The 24766-nt window shown below is 47.3% G+C and overlaps 1 protein-coding gene across 1 annotated transcript in view; it reads right to left on the bottom strand.

Moving 5' to 3' along the window:
* C5H11orf49 (chromosome 5 C11orf49 homolog) overlaps nucleotides 1-24766 on the bottom strand; it is a 172398-nt gene that overhangs the window by 1209 nt on the left and 146423 nt on the right. The window contains exons 4-7 of the mRNA XM_038332177.1: nucleotides 21783-21867; nucleotides 4994-5079; nucleotides 3466-3661; nucleotides 2605-2714 (exon numbers count right to left, since the gene is read on the bottom strand). Coding sequence (XP_038188105.1) covers nucleotides 2605-2714; nucleotides 3466-3661; nucleotides 4994-5079; nucleotides 21783-21867 — 477 coding nt within the window. The remainder of the gene's footprint in view (nucleotides 1-2604; nucleotides 2715-3465; nucleotides 3662-4993; nucleotides 5080-21782; nucleotides 21868-24766) is intronic.

The raw sequence follows: 24766 nt of genomic DNA, 5'->3' as shown, positions 1-24766 counted from the left end.
TGGCAGTTACAGGGCTGAGAGATGCTCAGAGGTTAAGAGCACCAGCTGCTCTTCCAGAGGCCCTGAGTTCAGTGCTCAGCAACCAGTGGTGGCTCACAGCCATCTCTAGTGGAGTCTGATGTTCATTTCTGTCATAAATGCAGATAGCCAGGTGGTGGTGGCGCATGCCTTTTTTTAATCCCAGCACTGGGGAGGCAAATCTCTGTGAGTTCGAGGCCAGCCTGGTCAGTTCCAGGACAGACATGACTTTCACAGAGAAACTGTCTTGAAAAACAAATGAAAAAAGTGGCAGCCAAGGAGAGAGATCCTCAAACAGTCTCCTTCCAAGACTGGATGTGCTTTGTGACCAACACTGAGTGCTTAGTTCTTGAGGCCCCAGGTGCTGAGCTGGAAAGATTATAACCTAAGCTAAATCCAAAGGGTAGAAAAAAGCCAGTGTATGGAATTGACCTCTTGATCCCATCCGAATATGTGGGATATGTGCTTCTAGTGGGAAATTACTGCTTCTAATGAGGAAATCAGTCCCACCTGAGGTCTGGTACTAACATCTGTCTGGATTGGTTTCTATAGCCATAAAGGAATAGGCTGGTGATGCTATTGGAAAGTGTATGGAGTATTTTGGGTGTTTCTCCACTAAGTTTTCTTTTTCTCTCTTTCTTTCTTTCTTTCTTTCTTTCTTTCTTTCTTTCTTTCTTTCTTTCTCTTTTTCAGAATAATCAGATTTTTTTCTAGCTGGGAAAAATAGCACCCACCTCCATAGCAGGAAGGTGGGACTGAAATGTGCAGAGAGGAGATCTCACCAACAAGCTGCTGGAGGAGCAGGGCCTGGCAGTAGTAGTTGAGTCAGGCTGGACAGCGGTGCTGGGCTTCCGGGAGACTCAAGGGTCAGCTCTGGGCCCATTTCTGACCCCTTCAGATTGTGCCTCATATGAGCTTGTGGGGTGTTCTGGGGACGAGGGGATCTCTTCTACAAACTGTTTCAAGCAGGGCGTTTCCAAGTTCCTATTTTTAGCACACACTGTCTTCTATTGCTGCCTAGTCTATATATTTACTCATGAATTAGTACTTAGAAAGAAATGGTGTGAGGTTCTTTTTATCCCTCAGAACTGGAGATTGAACTGAAGGTTTTTATTTAGTTTGTGTTTTTGACAGGGTTTCTCTGTGTCCTGGCTGTCCTGAAACTCACTCTATAGACCTGGCTGGCCTTGAATTTATAGAGATCCGCCTGCCTCTGTCTGACCAGTGCTGGAATTAAAGGTGTGCGCTTCCACCCAGCTTTGAAGGTTCCTTTTGAAGACCGGAGAGGGTATGGGATGAGTGCAGGCGGTGATCATTGCTAACTAGCCTTTTCCTCCTAGCAGCTGTCACTGGCAGAAAAGACTGTGAGGGGCATCTAGGGAGTCGCCACTGGCTCTTGAATCTGGTTTCCAATTGGCTTCTCTTCTAGCCGCAGTCCAGCTAACTAGGTGACCCTAGTTAGGAATCTCATGTAGTTGAGCACACACACACACACCCGCCTGACTCAGTAACTAGACTTCTAGGCAGCATGCATGCTTATCTTGCCTGTCTCCTCTAGAGCTCTGGCAGGTGTACAGAAATAAGCATAAAGGCTCCAGCACAGCCCATTGTGCTGGATGTTTAGTAAATGTTAATTATTCTTCTCTTGATCCCATCCCCTCAACTGCCACAAGGAGGGGGAATGCCTTGTGTCTCTCTGAGACTCAGGAACCTGGATCTAATCACACAGGAGATTCTTCTGAGCGAAGATGGAATTATAAATCCTTTAAAATCCAGCAGGATCTGGGTTTCATGGCACACACCTTTAGTCCTAGCACTTGGGAAGCAGAGTCAGGTGGTTCAGGGTTGGCCTGGTCTACTTAGTACAGTCCAGGCTACACAGAGCTGTACAGTAAGACCCTGTTTCAAAATAACAAAACCAACAAACCTCCAGCAAGAATGACTTGCTGGTCTCTCCCTGGGAGAGGACTGTTGTGGGGGGTGGGGGGGTTGGGGGGGAGGGGGGAGTGCAGTGGGTGGAGGCCCGCCAGTGAGGGTAAAGACCACAGGCAGGGAACCTGGGCCGGTCTCCACTTTTTTTCCATTTGTCTTTCTCAGATTTACCAGATTTCTTTTTTCCCACCTGGAAAAAAAAACAAACAAACAAACAAAAAAAAAAACAAAAACAAAACCACCTCCCAGACACAGCTTTGCCCTGTTTCTGAACTGAATTCAGGTCACTTTGCTATATAATCTCCAGAGCCACCGGGTAAATAGCCCTGCATCTGCCCAGCCTGCAGGCCCCTCCCTAGAGCAGAACCAGGGATTCTCTAGGGAGGGGCTGGGCAGACCTATGCCAGAGAGCAGAGCAGCAGCTCCTCATGTTGGGGCAGGGCAGAAGGCTGTCAGTCACATGGAATGTGAGCAGTCACATGGAATGTGAGCAGTTGCATGGAATGTGAGGGACCTCCTAGGGCTGGCAGTTTGGGATTATGCACACTGCAGCTTCTAGGCCCAAGAATCAGAAGCAGTGTCCTACCCTTGGAGGGCCACGTCTGCCATGGTGACCAGCTGCTACTGCACAGAGGTCACATGAGTTCTGCTTACCCAGCGTCTGGTTGATTCCATGATGCTTTGAGAGGGCCACAAGGAAGCCATAGAAAGTCAGCCTCTGGACGTTGCTCAGGATCTCTTTGACAAGCGCTGGGGGTGGGCAGCTGGAAGGGAAAGAGCAGAGGTTCAAGTCTAAGGGCCATTTTTCTTTTTTTCTTTTTTTTTTTTTTTTTTTTTTTTTGGTTTTTCGAGACAGGGTTTCTCTGTGGCTTTGGAGCCTGTCCTGGAACTAGCTCTTGTAGACCAGGCTGGTCTCGAACTCACAGAGATCCGCCTGCCTCTGCCTCCCGAGTGCTGGGATTAAAAGCGTGCGCCACCATCGCCCGGCTTAAGGGCCATTTTTCATCCCCACCTCCAGGACACTCAGGGCTGGGAGGATCATGGCCCAGACTGCAGACAGGGCTGGTGTGCTTAGTGCTATTTAGTTGGGGTTAGAGACGGAGCATGCTAGGTATGTGCTCTGCCATACCCAACCCCATAACCAACGCTTTTACAGGGGACCTGGAAGAGGGAAGAGGACGTGGCCACTGGTGACAGCTCCTTGCCTGGAGGCTGTATCTCTAAGGGGCCTTTGCACTTCCCTTCCTGTAGGAAGTTTGGAACAGTGAATTTGTTCTTTTTCAAAAGGTCAAGGCTTGTCTTCCCTGGTAAGCAAGTCACCTACAGCTGTTTCTCCTGGTGAAAATGCTTCTTTGTAAGCGAGCCACCTGCCTTGGGAACAAATGGCCCTATCTTTAAATCACAACCATCCTGGGCCCGGGGAAACCCTGAACCAATCAAAATGTTTCTAGAGACTTGTTCCCAGACCAGTGGCCTGACCCCCAGGGCTGAAGTGGGCCTCTGCCCATGTCCCACCTGTACTTGTGCCGGTCACACAGGCTCTCCAGGCGCTGACGGAAGAGTGACGCCTCCACGCCATCCAGCACACCAGCGTCACCCAAGGCAGGCCGCTGGCGATGCTGTCCACTGGATGATGTTGGCACAATCACTGTATTGGGGTTCTTCCCCGACAGCAAGTCCTGATAGATGGCAGCCACACTGTCCAGAAATTCTGGTACCATAGGGATAGGAAGGGGCAGTTTAGGCAAGGAGGTCATATTTCATTTTTCACCACGTGCCACCTCCTCTGATAGCTCAGTTCTATCGAGCCTCGGTGCAGATGGCGAAACAGCTGGAGTGAGTGACTGCTGCCCTCACGAGGTGCCGCACTCCTAGACCAGATGGCCCCACTGTATACTTGCAGAGCACCCTATCTTTTTTTTTTTTTGGTTTTTCGAGACAGGGTTTCTCTGTGGCTTTGGAGCCTGTCCTGGAACTAGCTCTTGTAGACCAGGCTGGTCTCGAACTCACAGAGATCCGCCTGCCTCTGCCTCCCGAGTGCTGGGATTAAAGGCGCGCGCCACCACCGCCCGGCTGCACCCTATCTTTTTTGAATCATTTACCCAGTGACAAGTTTGCTATGTAATTATTTGTTTATCTGTCTCCTTGCTGGAAGGTAAGCACCTTGAACAATGGCAGGGGCCATACCCTCCGAGTGACTAATACTGTGCTGGTTCATCTTAAATACTAGAAGTGAACACATGTACATTCTCATTGATGAGCCCCGTTTCACGAGGCCATCTACTTCATGAAAGCATATTGGAAGCTGCAGGAAGTATTATTTTGTTACTGCCTGGACAAGGCCGCTTTCAGTGTACTCTAAATACCACTGCGGAAGAGAGGAGCCTACAAGCTGCTAATTTAGTAATCGTTTGACGTTTTCCAAGCTTTGCAGTCACATTGTTAGTAAACAATGACTTACGGCCTGCCCCCCCCCCCCCCCACCACTCCTCTCTTTCCTCTGTGTCAGCCTGTTAGAGGAGAGGAATTCTCCCAAACATGGCTGCTCTTCCCTAAGGTGGGACAGGACTGCCGCGGCAGCTGGGCGCAGGCAGCTGGACCCCAGGGTCTAGCTCCTGCCTGAACAGCCCTTGGGCTGCAATCAAGGAAACAGATTGGGGCACTTAAGTAAGGCCAAAGATCAGACCTCAAGCGCAGGTCTGAGGTCTAACCTCTGCAAGCCTCTCTCAGGACGCGTGAGCGGATTCGAGTCCTCAGCTCAGTGCTGACCTGGAGGCAGTAAGTTCTTAATAAGTGAATGATGCTGATATCCTTACTGTGTGTGTGTGTGTGTGACTGGAAGAAGTGCTTTGTCAGTATCTTCAGGAGGCTGAGAAAGTAGTTTGGCACACGGTATTGTGACCACCAGTGTAAACCAGACATCTTGTTAGTGGGTTGTTCCCCTTAGGAAGTGGGGAAGGGAAATATGTGTGCCAGGCACATATGGAAAAGATAACAGGGTGAGGAACAGAGACATGGTCCCTGACAAAAGACACATTCTCACCTGAATAATAAAACTGGATCTGGAAAGCAAAAAGGAAATCTGAAAAAGACATCAAGCAGTCCATAGCATCATCCATGAGCACGATCCTGAGGGGAAAGAGGGAGAGAATCTGAGAAACGAGAGTGTGTTACACGTATGTGCCCTTGAGGGGATAAAAACCAAACGGACAGTGACAAGGATGAAGCACAGATGGCATTTCTGCGCCTCTGGTCTCCTTGGAGCCGCAGCACATTTGGGAGGAGGGCCCCAAAGCAAGCCGCTCTTCCATTCACCTCACCTCCCCATCCGCTGCACGAGCACACCACTCCAGGGCAGCTCCCAGGTCAGTCTCAGAGGCACCAGTCAGTGGAGCATGGGCAGAGTGGGGTGGAGGCAGCTAAGAAAGGGTGCAATTGTAGTGCAGCCAAGATTTCTTTTCATATTCTTAAGCAGTAAATCCTCATTCTGCAGTGAGGGCCATTTAGTTCCGAATAAATACTGCTGATCAGAGGAGGCAAAAAGGAACAGCCAAGAGGTTTAAAGTGGTCTTGGCAAGTGGTGCTGAGATTTAATAAGCTATCAAATGGCCAAAGCAGCAACAGGGACCTCTGCTCTGGGACATGGAAGGTAGACTGGGGGCAGAAGTGGGCAATTCTGCACTTGTGAAGTGTCAGAAAACATGTATCTGCTAATGGTGGCCACTGCAAGTGCCTGTCTCATTCTTCCTGCTGGCACCTCAGGGAGAAGCCACCCCCCAGCCATGCCCATACTCTGCTCAGGGATGGAGGGAGCGAGCACTGCTGGGCTCTAGTCGTGCACCAGGCAGGTGCCAAAATCCTCCACTAGAGTGGAGCTGAGCCTCCAGTCTGTTTCTGACGGTGCCTTCTGGCTTTAGCTTTCTTTTTCTATTTTAAATTGTTTTAGTTTTGCTTTGGGGTATTTCTCTAAATCTCTACTTCCTCAATCAGAGGGTCTCCACCCTGGCAAGTGGGTCATCTTGAGAACCAGTATTGTTTACTGCAGAGAAAGGACTTTATGGAGAATACTGTTTGTAGTGCCCTCGCTGTAGGACTGTGCAGAGCACTCTGCCCCACAGCGGGCACTACACATCGTATTTAACTACCTTCATTAAATTTCATCCCATAACACCGTAAGAGGTTGGGGTTTGTTGCTTCCTTTTGTACCTGAGGGTCTGATCCCAAAGGAGAAAGCTCACTAAAGTGCATACGTAATATGTGAGTTTGTGTGACACCAAAGGCTGAGTGTTTTCATTAGGTCACGCTGCTTCTTCTAAAAGAAGGAAGAAGTCAACTGCATGCCTTATATCCCAGCACTGGAGAAGCAGAGGCAGGTAGAGCTCTGTGAGTTCAAGGCCAGCACCAGCCTGGTCTACAGAGAGAGTTCCAAGACAGCCAGAGCTACTTCGAGACCCTATCTAAAAATAATAAGACACAGTAGAGACACTAGTGTTAGTTTACACGTTAGCTTCTGGCTCCTTTATGTTTATTTCTCATGTGTATCTTAGAGCTTTAACTGTTCCTCTGGGGAAGAAGGAAAGCTGCCTCCACTACCAGCTGGGGAAAAACGGAGGCCAGAGTAGGAAGCAGCAGTGTTGCAAGGACCACAGGAGGGTGCTTAGGGCCCTTATCAGTGGCTGGGAAACTACATGAAGCATCAAAATCCAAAAGATGCCCATGATTTCTCATAACCTGAGTAAAAAATTAAAAGCAAAAATAAGAGTGAGGGCAACGAGTGAGCCCACTTCCTACATCTGGATGGCGTAACAGTCTGTCCTGTCTCTTTAAGAGACAAGCCATTACCCCCCCCCCCCCCCCCCCCGCCACTCCCCTCTCCTAGACAGGCTGATCTGCTTCCAGCTTGAGTTCCTTCCTTTTCCATCTCCCTCTCAAAGAGGCAGCTTCTCCCTCTCCCCACTTCTCCCCTTCCTCCTTCTGTCTCTCCCTTCTCTCTCTCTTTCTCTCTCTCTTACTCTCCACTTTTCTTCCCTTCTCCCTTTTCCCTCCATAACCCACTAAATAAATATCCAAGCTCATTCTGCATGGTGTGCCTATTCGTCTGTCTCTCACCCGCCACGTGGTTCCCTGCCCATGACCAGCCGCCTTCGGAGACCTACAGCATGGTCTTGTGACATGCCTGTCTGTTTCTCCTCGTGGCCTGCTGTGCTGTCCCTGCCTGGGACTGGCTGCTCTCGGGACTTGCTGTTCGCTGCCTGATGCCACATGGCCCACTGCCATTGCTTGGGATCTGCAGCGTTTCTGCCACTGCAGCCACCAGGGGTCCAGGGATCCTGCAGCATTTTTAATTAATCCATTACAGATGGGAGGGAGAAGACATAAAGAAGATCCACTGCAGAGGCAGAAGGTGCAGGCTCCACCAGGAATACCCAGGGGGAAGGGCCAGCTCAGAAGGGGAGATGGGAGCACCCTATCCCTGCTGCTCTCTCTGCTCCTGGATGGCCAAGCACCCTAGCGAGCGGCCAAAAGCAAATGACTTCAGGAGAGAACTGGGCTGAGTCTTGCCCCGGGAAAACCTTGGGTGATGCCTTGAAGCTTTGGAAGACAGCAAATGCCTCTACCTTTAACCTGAATCCTGGGCTCATGTTGACAGTCATAGTTGATGTGTATCTTTATTAGTCATTATATTGTGATGTAATTAAAGTACCGTAAAATCAACCCATGACAAATGTGTAAGTCAGTGTTTTAGTATACTGAAAACATTGTGCAGTCATCATCACAACTGCTCATTCTAGAGGCTACTCTGAATTTCTCCCCATTAGCATGCTCCTGAGGCAGACTCTGCTTCCCAGAGGCCCCAAGCGGACACTGAGCACCTCTCTGGAGTGTTAGCAAAAGCTCTCCCTAACCCAGACTTGTCCCTACCTCAGAACTGGCTCCAGCTTTCTGTCAGAGGTTTTGCTTGTTTGTTTTATTTCCGTTTTTCAAGACAGGATTTCTCTTGGCTGTCCTGGAACTCGCTTTGTAGACCAGGCTAGCCTCAGATTCACAGAGATCACTGCCTCTGCCTTCCGAGTGCTGGGATTCAGGGGTGTGTCATCACACCCGGTGACTTTCTTTTCTAAGATTTTGTTTAGTTTTAGTTATGTGTGTCTGTGTGTAGCTATGAGTGTGTTAGTACAGGTGTATGTGCTAATATTAGTGTTATGGTAGTTGTGAACCCTGGGTGCTGAGAACCAAAGCCAGGTCTTCTAGAAAAACCGCGAATACTCTTAACCACTGAGCCATCACTCTAGCCTGAGAGGCTATTCTTGATTAGATCATTAGCCTCCTTTTATTGCTTTTATTATGTTTAGTCTCAGGTTTTATTTAAGTACAAATAAAATTTTTTTTAAATGCAAAGTATTAACTCCACACCCTCCCTGCTGTACAGCTAGCTTCTGGGACTATTGGCCTGACAGCCAGAGAGACAACGACTCATATATATATATATGAATACGTATATACATATATACATATGAATTTATTATTTATCTATTTCACACCCTGGCTGCAGTTTCCCCTCCCTCTTCTCCTGCCAGTTCTTATCCACTTCAGGAATTTGCTGCTCTTTTCAAGATGGCTTTGCTATTCTAAGAGGAAACACTTGAACAGTTTTAGCATAGGAGAATTTGTGACCAAAGAGCAGTGCTTTCGACTGTGGGTCAAGAATGTGTGCCTGTCGCCTGGTCAGGAGCAAAGTCCCTGGGAGTATGAGCTTATCTGTTGCTCACAGACACAGTGCTGAGCATGAAAATCTGGCCCTTGACACCAAAAGATCACATAATCCAATAAAAAAAAATGGAGTACAGACCTAAACAGAGAACTCTCAACAGAAATTCTAAAATGGCTGAAAGACACTTAAGGAAATGTTCAACATTTTTAGTCATCAGAGAAATGCAAATCAAAACAACTATGAGATTCCATCTTACACCTGTAAGAATGGCCAAGATCATAACACTGATGACAACTTATGCTGGAGAGGTTGTGGGGAAAAGGGAACATTCCTGCATTGCTGGTGGGAATGCAAGCTGGTACAACCCCTTTGGATGTCAGTATGGTGATTTCTCAGAAAATTAGAAAACAACCTTCCTCAAGACCCAGTAATACCACTTTTGGGTATATATCAAAAGGATGCTCAATTGTGCCACAAGGACATGTGCTCAACTATGTTCATAGCAGCTTTGTCATAGCCAGAACGACATAAATGCCCCTTGATCAAAGAATGGATAAAAAAAATGTGGTACATTTACACAATGGAGTACTACACAGCAGAAAAAAAATAGCGACATCTTGAATTTTGCAGGAAAATGGATGGAGCTAGAAAACATTATTTTGAGTGAGGTAACCCAGACACAGAAAGACAATTATCACATGTACTCACCCATAGGTGGTTTTTAAACATAAAGGAAAGAAAGCCAGCCTACAAACCACAATCCCAGAGATCTTAGACAACAATACGGACACTAAGAGAGACTTACATAGATCTAATCTACATGGGAAGTAGAAAGTATAAAAAGACAAGATCTCCTGAGTAAATTGGGAGCATGGGGACCTTAGGGGAGGGCTGAAGGGGGGAGGGGAGAGGCAGGGAGGGAAGCAGAGAAAATTTAGAGCTCAATAAATATCATGGAAAAAGAAAAAAGAATATCTGGCCCTTGAATCTTTTCTGCAGTCTGTTGTCAGTACCTCTGGGATTCCAGGAACCGAACTTACATTTGAATTACTGATCATGCTTGTGCCAGAAACACCTCCTCCTCTTCTCCTTTTCCCTTCTTTTCCCCCCAAGACAGGTGTTTCTCTGTGTAGTCCTAGCTGTCTAGCTATCCTGGAACTCACTGTGTAGACCAGGGTGGCCTTGAGCTCCTAAAGCCTGGGATTAAAGGTATGCGCCAACAAGAGTATGCACAAATCTATCGGATCCTGGAGGGATCCTTGCAGGCCATAGCTCTGGGCTAGCGAGCAGGCCTCTGGGGAGAAATACAGGCACTCTGGTTCAGGCTGGCTCTGAGCAAGAACCATGTGGAGGGTGGAGTCCAGGGCAGCCAACTGTGATGAAGAAAGTTTAGTTGGCAGGGTCGGAACTAGTCCCAGGGGCTTGGCTGCTCTCTTTCTTGCTGACTTCCAACAGCTGGGACAAGCTGGCTGGCTGGGAGGTAAGTGGGTGCCAAGCTTCCAGTCCAAACTCCTAGGGTGCCAACTTCCTCTGCATCCCTGCTCTAGTGGCATGAGCAGGTCCCTTTCCCTGAAATTCTGGGTGTGCTGACTCAGGGATCAAGTCTCAGTTCTATCTGCATCTCAGTTTCTTCACATATAAAGAAGAAATGATCACGGCTCAGTGCAAGTCAAGGCCACCAGCTTCCAAGTCAGGCAGAAGCTGCCTGACCAAAGTTGGCTACTTAGTTTCTAGCTCACTTTTGGGGAAACCAGCTCTTAGCCAAGGCTCAAAAGAACAGCTGCTTTACATGACTGAATGTCTTTGGAGAGGCCTTGTGACTAGTGTCCTTCGTTGGGATGGTGGAAGCATGTCCCCAGGTTGGCTTGTGTTGTCAGGGCTGTGAGAAGAGGACCACGGTCAAACCACAGGGACCTGACCCCAGGTCAGGGAGCTGCCACTGGGGAAGGCTTGGGTGGGAGATGTGCTACCCCAGTCCAGTCCTCAAAAGGCATAGGACATATGGGCCACAGCTTTTCCTAGGGATCAACCTTACTTTCAGGGCACTCCAATCCCTGTAGGGCCTGACAAATCTGACCCAGAGCAATATTAATAACAACAACAATGCTTAATATCTTTTGAATTAAGATTGTATTTGCTGATTTGTGAATATGGAGGTGGACAGGTCATGCCACGGTCATGGGTGGAGGTCAGAGGACGGCTTAAGGGGACAGAGATGGAACTCAGGTGCCATTCTTAGTGGCAAATGCTACCTGATGAGCCGTATCTGCTCTTACTGGTTTGGTGAGATAAGTTCAGTAGGCATATTTACAAGGACACAGGTTCACATGCTAACCAAGATCACAAGCTAGAAGCTGGAGAGTCTCATTCAAATCCAGGTCTTTCTGAATTGTAAATACAGATTCTAAGCCATTGTATCTGTTAAGAAAACACAACCCTGGACTCTGCTGGCAATGACCTTCCTCGGGGGGGCCTCTCCCTGCTCCTGCTCTTGCTGCTGCTCCCAGTTCTGGCACCTGCCTGGAGAAGGGCTGAAGACACAGGCCTGACTGCCAATTATATATGACAATTAATTATGACAACTTATAGCTGCAGTATCCCAGAACCACCAGAGAAGCCTGAAGTCTTGCGTGGACGTCCACACAGGTTTGGGGAAGGTAAAGGCCTGCACTTAATGTGCTGCTTAGAAGGCCTCCCTTCCTCCTGCCCTAAACACGTCTCTCTGCAGGCACTGTCGGTGCACATTTTACCTGGAATTCTTTGGTCCTCTCTGCTCTGCTCTGCTGTCTAGTCAAATCATCAAATCCTGCCTTTCCCTTTTCGTTTCAAAAAAGTACTTAACTCTCAGATTACTGCCGAGAATAACCTACTATCTAAGTTCTTCAATTCAACTTTTAAAAGTTCTTGTTTTGTTTTTGTTTTTGAGACAGTCTCACACAGATCAGGCTGGTCTTGAACTTCTGATCCTTCCGTCAAGTGGAATTACAAGTGCATACGCCACCATACCCAAGTAAAACGTTTTTAGTACTAGAAAGTTCTGGGACTTCTAGAGTCTAACAAAGTAAATATTCTCTTCTACTCTTTCATTTTTTTCCCCCTGAAACTTAGTAAGTAGACCAGGCTGTCCTTGAACTCACATAGGTTGTGCCTCCAAAGTGCTGGGATTAAAGTTGTGTACCACATTGTCAAGATCAACTTAAAAACAACAACAACAACAAAACAGTACTAGGGACTGACTACTGAACTATATCCTGCCCTCTTCATACCTTTGAATTTGAGATAAGGTCTCTGTAATGGTAAAATTAAAAATGCTGCAGGATCCCTGCAGCTGCAGCAGCAGAAATGCTGCAGGATCCCTGCAGCTGCAGCAGCAGAAATGCTGCAGGTTCCTGAGCTGGAGCTGCCTGGGTCTCAGGGATCCTGCAGCATTTTTAATTTTTCCATTACATTAACCACCGGCTTCAATTCTGGTCAGCTTAACCATTTCTCTGAACCTGAGAAATAAACTGGTGAGCTCCTGGCAATCTTCTGGTGTTCCTAGAAATGGGGGGACAGCCCCCAACCATGGACTGTTGAGCCTTTCACTGACATTTGTCTCTGGATTGCTTCCCTTAGCTAAAATTGTGACCGGACTGACTCGGGGTTAATCCTCCTGTGCTAGCACTGCACATTCTGGGTGGTGCATTTGACTGGGGGCCCAGGGTTCCTCGGTTTTTCTTTCTCTTTTTTTAAAGACTTATTTATTTATTATATATAAAGTGTTCTGCCTGCATTATTCCTGCATGTATGCCTGCAGGCCAGAGGAGGGCACCAGATCTCATTATGGATGGTTGTGAGCCACCATGTAGTTGCTGGGAATTGGACTCAGGACCTCTGGAAGAGCAGCCAATTCTCTTAACCACTGAGCCATCTCTCCAGCCCTCAGCTTTTCTTTCTATTTTTTTTCTTTTTCTTTTCTTTTCTCCCCCTTTCCCCCACTCTCAAAGGCTGCTCAGAGTGACCTCTGGCCTCTCTGCCTTCTGAGTCACCCCGACCGGATCCAGCCAGGCCATAGCACCCAACCCAGGATCAGGGGACGCCCTCCCACAGTCCTGTGGTGTTCGCGCTGATTTACACCCCACCTATAGGGGAGTCGTCCTGTTGAGGCCTTGTGGTGTCACCGTTTTTCATGGGTTTTCACAGTTTCAGCTGTGGGTAGCAAGCCATCCATGTCTGTTCCCCCCTGGGATGGATGCCTTTTAGAGGCCCTAAAACCACAGGCCTTAATGCCCTACTCCTTCAGCTCCTACCCTCACTCTGCTGGTGTCCCGCCAGTTCCTCTTTTACGAGAGCTTTCTAACACTGTCAGTGCACAGGCAAATGGAAAGAGTTTCCTCAAACTGTCCCTGCCACCACTACTGCTGCCAACAAGACTGGTTGGATTCACGAGGTGGCTGTTTTCAATTCCAGCCTTTTGCTTCCTGCTGCAGCTTGTGGCATGGCGGCTCAGCCACAGGGCAGATCACACCTCTATGTATCTCTTATTATCATTAAACTTAAAATCCCTGCAGCTCAAAAATTGTCGCTTTTCCATACAACATGTGACTGCTGCCATTCTGACTGAGGTTAAGTGACCTTACTGCCACCTTAACTGAGGTCAGGTGACTTCACCAACATCTTAACTGAGAGCCAGGTCAGGTGACCAAGTCCTACCATCTTTACTGAGGTATACCCTGCCTGGTCCCCCAATTTACTTATGTTTTGTCTCTAAATTCCTCTTGCTGGCTCTGTTACATGTGTGTTTTGTGAGTGGCATGCCTTTGGTAGGGCCCACTAAGAGCATCCACTTCACCCAATTCCTGTTCACTCTGTGTATGTATGTTCATATATGTAACTTAAATGTTATAATTGTTCATTGCATCTCATTTCAGACTACAAAAACAATAAATCTCATGTTTTAAACTGGTATGTACTTTTAAGTCTCTTACAAAAATACTTTATATTTAATCCAACCCTCATTAAAATACATTAAGCTGTTCTCTGCTATTGTCAATTCTACCATTAACCTTCTATTGCAAGCAGTTTTTTCTACTTTCTGCCTTTTTATGAGTATAAATCTTGCCTGTTAAGTTGAGAGCCAGTACAGTCAAGCTCAGACCCAGCCCTCCAGGCAGATTCTATACTATAGTTTTACCTGATAAATAGCCCTCAACTACTCAGAGATCTGAGCTTGAATTTAAATATTTAATTATTTAAAAACTTTTCATATGCTTTAGATTATAATAAGTAAAAAACAGTTTCATTTTCTTAGAGAAAAAAAAGCTTTTCATAACAACAAAAAAGACAGGTTGGCTCCTAGCAGCTGCACTCTATTTCCTCCAAAGAAGACAGAGACAGACGGGCACAGAACAATGTCCATCTGCAATTCGCTTCAACTGCCAAACGCTGACCACTGGGAAAAACTGCCTTTCATCTAAACTGAAGAGCTCCAGACATGGACAGAATCACTGGAATGGATAGCCTCGCTGCTTGGGTCAAGGTAGGCTTGTCTTCCTACAGATTTCTAGCCTACAGGGTCTTCTGGAGCCTGGCAGGCCCTGTGCTAAACAGCAAAAGGCAAATATGACCTTCAGCAACCATGGAGGACCCTGAGGAGTAGCTCTAGGTGCCAACCAAGTAAGTTCTCTGTCGTTTTTAAATCAACAACTCAATAAAATTTCATCTTTCTCAAAGATCTCTGATGCAGTTTGACAGCAGAGAGGTTTTGTCTGTTTAAAAGGACACCTCACCAAACACATTTCAGTAAAATACAAGACCTGCAAGTTATAAAGGTGTGAGGACAAATACAAGTTATCAAATTTCTCTCCCACACTGCCTTCCATAGTCTCAAAAATACTTTTCATTGTACAAAAACATCTGCCACGGTCATTCTGATATAAATATGCTACTGTTTACACAATGTATATGTCTAAATCTTCTGTTTTCACAAACCCAAAGAATTCTTGTGAGTTCCAGGGAGCCCAATTGAAGGATCCACCTAAAACAGGCCAGATACACCCCCTCTCAATTCCCTGGTCCTTAATTTCTCTTTCCTTAACTTTGTCCTCTGTTCTGTCAATACCTTAAACAGGTGTAAGAGACACCAGACATTTCCATACCACAAACACCAGACAGGAACAAACAGACCAGCTACGCTAGGATGTGACCAACACCGAGCCTTCTCAGATTCCCCGCCCCCAAAGACAACGCCCACAAATAAGCAGGAAGCAGCCTTGAGAATCTGCCACCCCATTCCCTTAACCGAGATGGGAATGTAATGATCTGTCTCTTTAAGAGGCAAGCCCCGCCCACTCCCTCTCCCATCCACTGTGGCAGGCAGATCTTTCCTGCTTGCAGCCTGAGTTCCTTCCTTTTCTGTCTCCCTCTCTAAGAGGCAGCTTCTGTCTCTCCTCTCTCTCTCTCTCTCTCTCTCTCTCTCTCTCTCTCTGCCTCTCTGCTCAGAGATCTGCAGCATTTCTGCCGCTGCAGCCACCAGGGATCCTGCAGCATTTTTCCATTTTATCATTACATTGGTGCCATGAGTGGCATCAGTGGGCAGCATGTCTCAAAAGCAGCCAGGCCTAGGCTGGGACTGGCACAGGTCCCCGAGCGGCAGCAGTGGGCCATGTGGCAGCAGGCAGCAAACAGTGGGTCCGAGAGCAGCCAGTCCCAAACAGGGACAGTACAGTTCCGTGAGTGGCTGCAGCAGGCCATGAGGAGAGACAGACAGATGGGCATGCCATGAGACCATGCTGCAGGTCTCCGAAGGCAGCTGATCCCAGGCAGGGAACCATGCAGCTAGTGAGAGACAGACATGTCATGCAGAATGAGGTTGCATATTTATTTACTGGGTTATGGAGGGGAAGGAAGAAGGGGAGAAGAGCAGAGAGGCAGAGAGAAATAGAGAGACAGAGACAAAGAAAGAAGGGAGAGAAGGGAGAGACCAAAACTGCCTCTTTTAGAGGGAGATGGAAAAAGAAGAGACTCAGGCTGCAAGCAGGAAGGAAGATCTGCCTGCCTCAGCAGACAGGGGAGGAAGTGGGCGGGGCTTGTCTCTTAAAGAGACAGAACAGATCATTACAGTCTCACTAAATTGCTGGTGCTCACCTTGAATTCATTCAGGAGTTCAGGCAAGCTTTGAACCTATGACTCTCTTGCCTAACCTCTGTAGTTAGGATTACAGGCCTCTGTCACCAAGTCAGGCTTGGTTTGTTTACTTTCAACATAGGTCTTATTATATTGCCCAGACTGGACTCAAACTCCTGAGCTCAAGTGATGCCCCTTCCATAACTTCCCACAGAGCCACGACTTCAAGCATACATCACCAACTTCAGCTTTTCTGAGGGCCATGGTCCTGGGGATTGAATTCATGGCCTTGTGCATGCTAAGTATGTGCTCTGTTACTAGCTCACACCTCAGTCCCCAATTTTGCTGATGGTATCTTTTGTTGAACAGAACATTTACATTTTAATTCCTTGGAAAGTACAGTTGTTCTCAACCCGTGGATCTTAACCCTTTGGGAGATACCATATCAGATAGCCTGTGTATCAGATATTTGCATTACGATTCATAATAGTAGCAAGATTACAGTTATGAAATAGCAATGAAATAATTTTATGGTTGGGGGGTCACCACATCATGAGGAACTATATTAAAGAATTAAATTAAAATTAGGAAGGTTGAGAACCCCTGGTCTATTAGTTAGCATTTGACATTTGAGGCCAGGGTTCAACTTGCCATTGGGAAATTTCTGCTTCTTTAATGGTACCTCCCTCGTCCCTCTGGGATATCAGCCCCACAAAGGCAAGAACTTTTTGTTCTTTGCTCTAGCAGCAGTACCAGAAATGGTACCTTGCAGGAATGGCACGCTTGCTCAATGAACACTGGCTGCTGAATTAACAGTTTTGTTTGTGGACAACTGTATTTGTCTTGCTCATTGGGCTTGGGCCTTTTGTAGCATATTTAAGAATTCTTTTGCCACTTCACACCAGACGCTCAGCAAACACTTGAAGAATGAATTCAGGAGTGAGATACCACTTTCATTCACTATACTATATATGTATTTAAAGTTTTTTCATTAAAAATAATTTTTTTGAGGCTGGTATCACTGTTAGCTATAGCTGAGCTAACACTAGACACTAGGCTGGCCTCAAACTCACAAAAATATGCCTGCTTCTACCTTCAAAGTGATGGGACCACAGGCGTGTGCCACCATGCTTGGCTTCCATTTGTCAACTGTTGGCTTTATTTTCTGAGAGACTGGAGTCCCACAGAAGCCCCTCTTTGTATCTATAGCGTGTGCTTCCCTCCGTTTTCCCTCTAATAGCGTCTGATCTCACACATGGCGCTGACTAAGCTAAAAGGGTTCTCTGAGGTTGTAATCACTACATCTGCCTTTCCAAGCAGCACCCAGGTGCCTGCCTCTGTCTCCTGAGTACTGGGATTAAAAGTGTGCATCACCATGCTCAGCCCCTACGTTACATTTTTAAAAATTGGAAAATTTGATCACTTTTCATCCTTTGGGCTAAAATCAAGTGTAAAAAATTAGGTAATTTATTACGGTATATTGACATGGGTTTTAAATGTCTTTTTTAGTTTTTCTAGACAGACTGTAGCCTGGAACTAGCTCTGTAGACCAGGCTGGCCAGCTCAGCTAAAACAATCTGGTAATAATAATATCAATACTGCCATAACAGTGAATTATTCATGTACTTATTTATATATTCTTATTTCATTTTATCTTTGGTTTTTGTTTTGAGATAAGGTGGCAGGTATCCCAGGCTGGCCTTGAACTCCTAATCCTCTTGCCTTACCTTCTAGGAGGATAGGCATGCACCACGATGTTTGATTTAACTATTATTATTATTATTTTGTTTTGTTTTTTCGAGACAGGGTTTCCCTGTAGTTTCTAGAGCCTGTCCTGGAACTAGCTCTTGTAGACCAGGCTGGCCTCGAACTCAGAGATACGCCTGCCTCTGCTTCCCGAGTGCTGGGATTAAAGGCGTGCGCCACCACCGCGCCCCGGCATTACCGCCATTGTTATTCTTTTGGCCCTTTAAGAGGCAAGCCACGCCCACTCCCGGCGACCCCTGACCTCTCGCGGCCATCTTGAATCTCTCTCTTGCATGCTTGTCTCTCTGTCCCTCTCTCTCTTTTCTCTTCTTCCTCTCCCTCCCTCCCTCTCTCCCTCCTCCCTCCCTCCCCCTCCCTCCCTCCCTCCCTCCCTCTCCCTCTCTGCCCCCTTCTCCCTTTCCCCTCCATAACCCCCTGAATAAACATTCAACATGTTGTGTCTGTCCATGTCTCTGTCTTCTGCCCGCCACAAGCCGGACCGGGGACTCGCCAGCGTTTCCTGCTGCTAGCTGCTCTGGGACCCCCCCTCCCAGGGATTTTGGGCGACTCTGCCTTGGGCTCCCGCTGCTCTGTGAGCTCACTGCCTGCTCACATGGCCCCAGGGGATCTTGCAGGGACTCACAGTTGTCTCTGCCTTGGGACTGGCTGCTCCCAGAGTCCGCTGCCTGCCTACAGCTGCCGCCTGGTACCTTATACCATTTTTAAAAAACAACAGCCATCTTACAAATCAGGACAGTAAGGCTCAGAGATGATAAATCTGGTTCCAATCACATGCTCCTGTTCTGCAGGGCTGGGGACTGAACCAGGGTCTCACACATGCTGTGAGGTTCTCTGCATTCCCAAGCCCCAAGTGCATGCTCTCAGCAAATCAGGAAAGCTTCCTAGCTTAGAAATTGATGAGATGAAGATGCTCTGGTGACCATAGGGATAACAGGTCCAACTTCTCTCATTCCTGAAAGAATGCTGAGGTGGAGGGCTTGTCTGGCTGGGGTGCTCTGTGTTCCCAGCCCATCACACCTGCTGCCCCAGGGCCTGGCCAGAAGGCTTTGTTGCCTTGTGGAAATGCTCTTACCATGCGCAGGCTCTGGCTCACAGCTGCCTGTGGATTACATTCTTTTCCATATGCATCACCACAGATGGAGCCTCCTGCAGCCTGTGCCCAGACCTCAGGGCCCTGAAGAAGTAAACTGGCAGTGGATGGCTCAGGGCAGTAACCACCCACATCTGGAACTCTGGTCAGAGTCCAGAGGCATTTCTGGTGGTTACAGTTCTTCAGCACACACAGCTGGAGTGGAGTCTTGCAGGCACTCCCCTGTGATTTGTACAGCACACTCACAATCCCTCTCGTTGTTGGTATGGCTGGTTATGATGTGTCCATTCCTCATAGTGAGAGGGTGCATTTCTGTCAAGGAGCACATAAGCCTCTTACCACAGAGGCCTAGAAACCTCTTTGTATTGATAATTGTACAAAGCACCATGACATTAAGATTTTTGTTTTTTACCAACACCTGAGAGGTAGAGGCTAGAGATCAGAATTTTTTTAAACTAATAACTAATTCTTTAAGATTTATTTATTACGTGTACGGTATTCTTTGTGTGTGTATGCCTACAGGCCAGAAGAGGGCACCAGACCTCTTACAGATGGCTGTGAGCCACCATGTGGTTGTTGGGAATTGAACTCAGGACCTTTGGAAGAGCAGGCAATGCTCTTAACCACTGAGCCATTTCTCCAGAGATCAGAATTTTAAGGCTAGAGATCATCTAGGGTTACACAGTGAGCACTAGCTTAGTCTGGGCTACCTAAGATCCTGTCTCAACAAAAAAGAATTCATTTTTGTTCTTAAACTTTTATTTATTTAAAAAAATTTAGATTTATTATTAATGTACATGAGTATTTTGCTTGCATGTATGTCTGTGCACTACATGCATGCCTGGTGCCTGTGGATGTCAGAAGAGGGCACTGGATGCCCTGAAACTGGAGTTATGGACAGTAATGAGCTGCCATGTGGGTGCTGGGAAATTGAACCCAAGTCCTCTGTAAGAACAACAAATGTTCTTATCTGTCGAGCCATCTCTCCACCCTATTTAAACCTTTAAAATAAAGATCTTGTTTAGGGCTGGAGAGATGGCTCTGTGGTTAAGAGCACTGCCTGTTCTTCCAAAGGTCCTGAGTTCAATTCCCAACAACCACACGGTGGCTCACAACCATCTGTAATGAGGTCTTGTGTCCTTTTCTGGCATGCAGGCAAACATGCAGACAGACTACTGTATACTTAATAAATAAACAATTATTTTTTAATAAAAGCTTGCTTATTTGTGTGTGTGTGTAAATTGGTATCTATTCATACACGGGGTATCTACTGCATATGTATGCAGTGCATGTATCTATGCGCACACATGAAGGCCATATCAGGGCCATGGATCCTTGGGAGCTGGGGTTATAGATGTTTGTGGGGTGCTGGCTTGCTATGTGGATTCTGGGATCTGAACTCCAGTCCTCTTGCCTGTGTAGTGCTCCTAACTGCTGAGTCATCTAGACCAGGATTTGTGGTTTCCAAAGTATCCTATTATTTATAATCTTGTAGTGTTTACACAAATCTGATCACTTAGAAGGATCTGGGAGAAGTGGGTGTGGCAGATGCCAAGCTGCGACTTCTGTCCGTTTACTGTACTATCAAGAATGGAAAAGGAAGGGGCTCAGTGGTCAAGAGCACTGGCTGCTCTTTCAGAGGATCTAGGTTCAATTCCCAGGATCTACATGGTGGCTCACAGTTCCACAGGATCTGACATCCTCTTCTGCCTCTGTGGGCAGTAGGCACATAAGTGGTACACAGGCAAAGCATCCATATGCATAATTCTATAGATAAATAAATAAATACAAAGGAGGGAGGGGACAACAATAGATGTTCTGGAGTGAACGGAGCCAGGGCGACACATGACAACCGCTGGCAGGCAGCGCAAGTACTCAAGAGGCCCACGTTTAACACCGCGCTGTGAGGGACAGGAATGCATTTTATTAATGACTCTATCCTCGGTATTCAGAGCAACTACTTGCATAAAACTGGCACCCAAGAACTATTTGATGGGGCTGGAGAGATGGCTTAGTGGCTGAGAGCACTTGCTGCTCTTGTAGATCTCGTTTTGGCTCCTAGCACCCACAAAGTGGCTCACAACGGCTCGACCCCCAGTTTTGGAGGATTTGATGTCCTTTTCTTACCTCCTGGTGTTCTTGCACATGTGGTGCACATAAACTCACACCGACACACACATATACACATAAAAATTAAATGTTTTGTTTTGCTTTGGAGCCAAGGTTAGCCTCGGCCTTGAACTCAAAATTTCCACCTTAGCCTCCCCTAGTGTGCTAGGAGGACCACAGGTGTGCCCCACCAGGCCAGATCCTTCACCAGACCTTATCAGAATTCTCCAAGAGGCATATTTCTTTCTTTCTTTCTTTTTTTTTTTTTTTTTTTTTTTTCTGAGATGGGTTTTGTTAAGTCTGGAGAGCCCCAGCCCCTGGCATTCATCCCAGCCCCCCTGGCCTGGGAATTGCATTAGTCTGGACTCCAAACCCCAGCATGCCCACTCCCACAGGGTATTTAAGTGGACTCCCAGAGGAGAAACACTAAAGAGATTCCGGGTTTGCATGTGCTCCCCGCTTTTCTGTCTCACTGTCATGTGCTCGGCCACCCGAGAGCACCGTACTTAAAAAAATGATGGGCATTTTAATTTGGTTTTATCTGACCTAATTGGATTTCTTTGCACCGGCGGAGCTGCTCGTTTAGGATTTTTTTCCTAACAGGTTTTTCTTTGTATCTCTGGCTGTACTAGAACTCACTCTGTAGACCAGGCTGGCCTCGAACTCACAGAGATCTGCCTACCTGAGTGCTGGAATTAAAGGTGTGTGCCACCACTGCCTGGCTCATATTTCTATTCTTAAGTCCTGACTTTTTGTTTCTTTTTTTTTTTTTTTTTTTGGTTTTTTTTTGTTTTTGTTTTTGTTTTTTTTGAGATGGGGTTTCTCTATGCAACAGTTCTAGCTGTCCTGGAACTAGCTCTTATAAACCAGGCTGGCCTTGAACTCACAGAGATCCACCTGCCTATGCCTCCTGAGTGCTGGGACCAAAGGCCTGTGCCACCACTGCCCAGCTTCTAATGCCTTTTCTGAGATACTCTGTTCTGGTTTCTCTGAGAAGCTCTGGTCCACAGAGTACAGCTGACTTGAAGACTCAGACTTGGACATACGTACCTGGCTGCTTTCTGAGTAAGTTCCAGTGGGAAATCTGGGCACAGTAGCTGCAGCAGACAGTGGTACTCCCTCATGGTCAGCAAATCTGCAGCGCAATGAAAAGGAGCACGTTAGGACTACAGCTCAGGCCACTGCCCACCCTGGGTTATGTCATGGCTTTCAGGCCCAGTCTTTAGAATGCTGTTGCAGCTGGAGAAGCAAGTCAGTGTAAAACGTGGGGTTCCCAGATGGGAGCCTGTCCCTCCTTGACTAGAGGTCAGAGTGTGAGCTTATTTTTACTCTTTCAAAGTTGTTGACAACAGGTGTGGCTACAAACAAGAAACCCTGACCTAGGGTGTGGTTACTTGGTGTTTTGGACATTAAGAAGGCTCATAAAGGTGGATCCGCTCCACCTTGACTAAAGGTCAAAGAATTCAAGTCTATTTCTGCCCCTTCATTTTAGAACAGGAGGTTTGACATAGGGAGTGGCTGCCTACAGGACTCTTGGTCTAGGGTTTATTTGCTGCATACCCTGCCCAAAACATCAGAATGCTAACTCAGGAAGTAGTGACTTGATGTCTCAAGGGTTGTGTCATGTCCACTGTGTGTCATGTTAAAGCAGCCTTTTGCCTTCTCCACCCTCTTTGTATTGGGGTGGATAAGCGTATGGAGAACAGATGTGGGCAGAGTCAGCAGTCAGAGCTGCCCTCCCGGCACTGTCCTGCGTCTCTGTATTTCTTCTGTGTCTCTGTCTATTCTGCCTAGCATTTCTAATCCCCAGACTCTTACCCTAGAATGTAACCAGATGAGCTCCCTGAGAGTAAAAGACGGAGGTTTTTCTTTCCTATGGAGCTCTGGCTGGTCTGGAACTATGTAGACCAAGCTGGCCTCAAAGTCACAGAGATGCCTTCTGAGTGCTGGGATTAAAGAAGTATACCACAGCTTGCCCATGAGGTAAGATTTTAGGACTAGTAACTACCAAGCCACCCCTGGGTGAGGCACCAGTTATAGTATTCCGACCAAAGGAGCTGCATGGGCCCAAGAACTGGCCAAGTGAAGAGAGGAAACAAGAAAGCACCTTTGTCTATCTTCCTACCCTGATGTTCCCTGACTCCAAAAGTGGGTGAACGAGTCATGCCAAGGCTGTTTGAGTCCATTCAAAGTCTCTGGCATGGCAATATTTACCACTGCATGCCCAAAAAACCATCTACAAAATATCAACAGGCAGTAAGGAAAACATATTGCATGCATGGGGTTAGGGGGTGGAGAGAGAACAAGTCAGGAGGGGCACATAGCACAGAAACCACAGTCCTAATTGTTCTGCCACCCAGGACTGCAGCCTGCTGACCTCTTTGGGATGCTTGCACACATATCTGGTCATCCTGTTGTTATAGGAAGCCAAGACAAAGGTCCAAGATACACAGTTGTGGCAAACAAATAATTCCTGATCTCCAGAAGTAGCGCTGTGAGGGACGAGCCAGGTGTTCTGTGGGCCAGATTTGCCAGAGAGGCGAATGGCAGCGAGGCTCCCAGTGTCCCAAGAGAGGAACCACACCAATGCTTCCCCACGCGATTGCTTGGCTGCAGCCTGCACTACAGCTAAAAGGCTCTGGGTCAGCCAGTCAACAACAGTCTTCAAGAATTCTCAAGGAGCACCGGCTTTCAAACATGGAAGGCCATGCTCATGGTGAAGCAGGAGCAATGTGGCTGCAGCTATCCCAAGTGGGAGGAGGGAGCCAGAGGCTCTGGCTGTGCTGGGGAATGACACAGGCACTTGGGTTCTTTGGACCTAAGTTAGCCCAATGTAAAACTCTACCGGTTCCGTTCCTGTGCTCTACTCACTATGTGCTACGGGAACTAGGCTGAAAATTTAAAAAAAAATACACACACAGGGGCCTCGGGGACATCCTTGAGACAAGAGTGCCCAGAATGCCCCTTTTCTATATAATTATGAGCCATCTCCCCGGGAGCCTCCGCTTGTAAAGCACCATGTCCGTACTGCATGGAGGCTACACCTATCACCCTGTGCACTGCAAGATGGTACGCAAGCCAGGAACTAAGCTGGAGATTTAACAACACATGCACACACAGACAGAGACACGGACATGGGGACATGGGTCACTCGTGATACAAGAATGCCAATTTTATTGTGCTCAGGGGAAGCTTATATAGTGCTCTGGCCACACCCAGCTCTTGGGATCTTTCAGCTGCAGACACAGCAGCCTGCCATCAGGGTCTCGTGCTCAGAGCAGCTGCAAACACAGGGAAAACAACCGCTCACAGGGAATTCAGGGTCTGGGGGTCCATAGCCCCCAACAGCTCCCAACAGCCTAAGCCACAGGAATCCAGGTCTTATGCCCCTGCTCATTTGTTTGATATTTTTTTTTTAAGGGAAAACTCCAAAACCTCCAGGGTCAGCCTGGGCTTCAACTACTTTTTCATCACAACTCACTTCAAGGTGGGGGCGCTGAGTTAAACCAACCACAGCACCAAAGGCGGGGCACCAAAAGAGCAGACTCAACGCTGAAGTAGGTCAGGGGATCAAAAGGGCTTTTGTGGCCTTGACCTTGGCTTCGGGGGCTTCACACTCTTTCTCAGTCATTTGACCCAGGCAGTCTGGCAGGAGATTATTTCTTCAAGCACAGGAGTAATGGCTGCTCAGTGTCACCACGTGATAGGAGTGATGGGGGAGGAGAAAAGACCACTGTGTTCTCCCTCAAGCACTGTGTGGAGGAGGGTGCTGTCTGACAGTGCCGCCTTGGAATCCTCCAGTGCTTTCTATGCTAAACTTTGACACTGTTGTTGGGAGTGTGGCCAAAACTGCACAGGAATTAGTATACAGTCCAAGTCACCTGGACAGTCACCTTGAGGAGATGTCTATGGTAACACGGTGGGAAGATGTCTATGGTAACACAGTAGAAGAAAACAGGAAGGAAAGGAACCAGTCTCTTTCTACTGGTTTTCAGAGCTAATGCCCTGTGTATTATTTTCTCTGTGTTTAAGAT

This window comes from Arvicola amphibius, chromosome 5 (genome assembly GCF_903992535.2).
Source record: "Arvicola amphibius chromosome 5, mArvAmp1.2, whole genome shotgun sequence".
Classification (NCBI taxonomy): domain Eukaryota; kingdom Metazoa; phylum Chordata; class Mammalia; order Rodentia; family Cricetidae; genus Arvicola; species Arvicola amphibius.
Note: the sequence above shows the minus strand (reverse complement) of the source record. Positions and strands in the feature narration are given on the sequence as shown.